Source organism: Myotis lucifugus, unplaced genomic scaffold (assembly GCF_000147115.1).
Source record: "Myotis lucifugus unplaced genomic scaffold, Myoluc2.0 scaffold_185, whole genome shotgun sequence".
In the NCBI taxonomy this organism is placed as follows: Eukaryota; Metazoa; Chordata; class Mammalia; order Chiroptera; family Vespertilionidae; genus Myotis; species Myotis lucifugus.
The window spans coordinates 609215-611430 of record NW_005871233.1 but is presented as its reverse complement, the minus strand read 5'-3'; the positions used below and the strand labels follow the sequence as shown (position 1 = coordinate 611430).

The following is a 2216-nucleotide window of genomic DNA, read 5'->3' as shown; positions in this document are numbered from 1 at the left end:
TGCTTGCATATCTCTCTATCTCGTAGATCATCGCAAACGTACAAAAATTCCTCTAACGACAGTTAAAATGCCACAAGTACCCTTTCCCAGTCACCCGGGATGAAGTAGAAACTGAAGAGCGGTTTTCTGGTAAAATGGAACCCCAGTTAGATGAAGTGGAGCTAGAGAATTTTTCTGATGTCGAGGAGGAGGTGGAGGAGGAGAAGGAGGAAGTGGAGGAGGAGGAGGAGGAGGAGGAGGAGGAGGAGGAGGAGGAGGAGGAGGAGGAGGATATTGAAAGGGTGGAAGAAGAAGAAGTGGAAGAGGAGGAGGAGGAAGAAGAGGAGGAGGAAGAAGAAGAGGAGGAGGAAGAAGAAGAGGAGGAGGAGGAAGAAGAGGAGGAGGAAGAAGAAGAGGTGGAGGAAGAGAAGAAGATGAAGGACAAAAAAGAGGTAGAGGAAGAGGAGGAGGAAAAGGAGAAGACAAAGAAAAAGAAGAAGGCGAAAGAGGAGGAAGAAGAAGAGGAGGTGGAGGAAGAGAAGAAGATGAAGGACAAAAAAGAGGAGGAGGAAAAGGAGAAGAAGACAAAGAAAAAGAAGAAGGCGGCAGCAGTGGCAGCAGAGGAGGAGAAGGAAGTGTTGGAGAAGGATGAAAGCATGATTAAGGAAGAGCTAGAAAGTTTGAGTGAGAAAAAGGAGGAAGAGGCGCAAAGTTCAATGGAAGAAGAAGTACACAAGGAAAAAGAGATCTTTAAAAAAGAAATATTATTTAAGTTACAAGAAAAAAGAAGAAAGGATCTAGAAAGAAAAGAAACAGTCCCTTCTATTAGAAAAAGAACTCCTGAGGTCAAAGGCAGGGATATAAACCTGGAAATTCCAAAGATCCCTTCCAAGAAACTAATCTCAATAGCTCTGGGGAGGGCAAAGACTATACCAGTGCCAGAGTCTAAGAAACAAATATCCTGGAAAGATAAGGCCACACTACTTGAGACACCCAGGATATTCCCAGAGACAAAGTTTATGGAAAAGCAACGTGAACTATTGAAGAAATATCAGCCCATTCCTCTACAAGTTTTGGATACAGTTTTGGAGTCCCAAGAGCCAGATTTCAAGACCCCATATTTATCCCACATATTTAGGAAGAGCAAAAAAGAACAGAAACTCCAAGGGAAACCACTAGGGGATAGGTGGCAGTTGCTTTCGAAGCGTCATCCAGCTCTGATGGGACAAACTAAGGTACCTGTGCCCCAAATCCCGGCTGAGGAAGTATTTGCAGATGTAAGCCTCTCAGATATAGAGTGGATCCACCATGTCCTAGAACAGATAGAGTCAGGAAAACAGCTTTCCAGAGATAGTTTCCACAGATTGTGTCAGCTTGTCAAAAACCTTATCTCAAAGGGAACCTTAGAGTGGATGCATCTAGCCAAACTTGAAGCTATCATTTACCGTCACAGGCAGGTTCTGGAATCACAAAGCACATGTATCTCAAAACCCAGTACGAAGCTCATGGGTCCTAAATACTTGAAAGTGATCCCTCCTATAAAAAGAAAGGAAAAGGAAAGCCATCTAAAACCTTTGGCTTTTTCCTCATTAGCTAACAAAAGGATTCCAGACCCAAAGGCTATAAATTGGCAACTTCTAGGAGAACCTTACAGGAGTGCACGGGCAGAGCAGATATTCAGTGCCCTTAAGGATATGGAGAAGCAACACGTTTATCCTGCTACAAGAGACATTGTCACAGGTACCCATGCCTCTGTAGAAAAACAGATGCTAGCACTGATGTTTCAAAAGGACTTCTGGGCTTTTAAGGATAAAGGCAGGTTTCCCAGATTGCCCAAGATGGAGAAGATGACACAGCCCAGCTCTAAAAAACAGGAAGAAGTGCCTCTATGGGAGACATTTGTGGCACTCTACCATGTTTTACGGATGTTGCAGGAGCGATACGCAGGAGACAGTGCTGCTTGGACAGAAAAATTCTACCACCTCATGGACCTGTACCAATTTAAGTCCCCTGGAATCCAGAGATTGCTACAGGAACTGCTACTGAGAGAGGAACCCCAATCCCGTAAGATCATCTACAAAGAGGCCCTAAAGGCCATAGAGCTGGTTCCTGGGGAGCGATTGTTCTACCACCTATTTTGTGGTCGTTCTCACATCCCTAGAGGTCCTCTGGAGTTCCAGGAGGTGGTGTCTCTCTCAGGGCAGAACAATGTGCATACTATGCTTTCCAATGGGCAT

At 44.7% G+C, this 2216-nt stretch overlaps 1 protein-coding gene across 1 annotated transcript in view; it reads left to right on the top strand.

The window, feature by feature from the left end:
• Positions 1–2216, top strand: part of WDR87 (WD repeat domain 87) — a 16953-nt gene that overhangs the window by 9819 nt on the left and 4918 nt on the right. Inside the window, exons 7-8 of the mRNA XM_023760562.1 lie at positions 289–506; positions 612–2162. Coding sequence (XP_023616330.1) covers positions 289–506; positions 612–2162 — 1769 coding nt within the window. The remainder of the gene's footprint in view (positions 1–288; positions 507–611; positions 2163–2216) is intronic.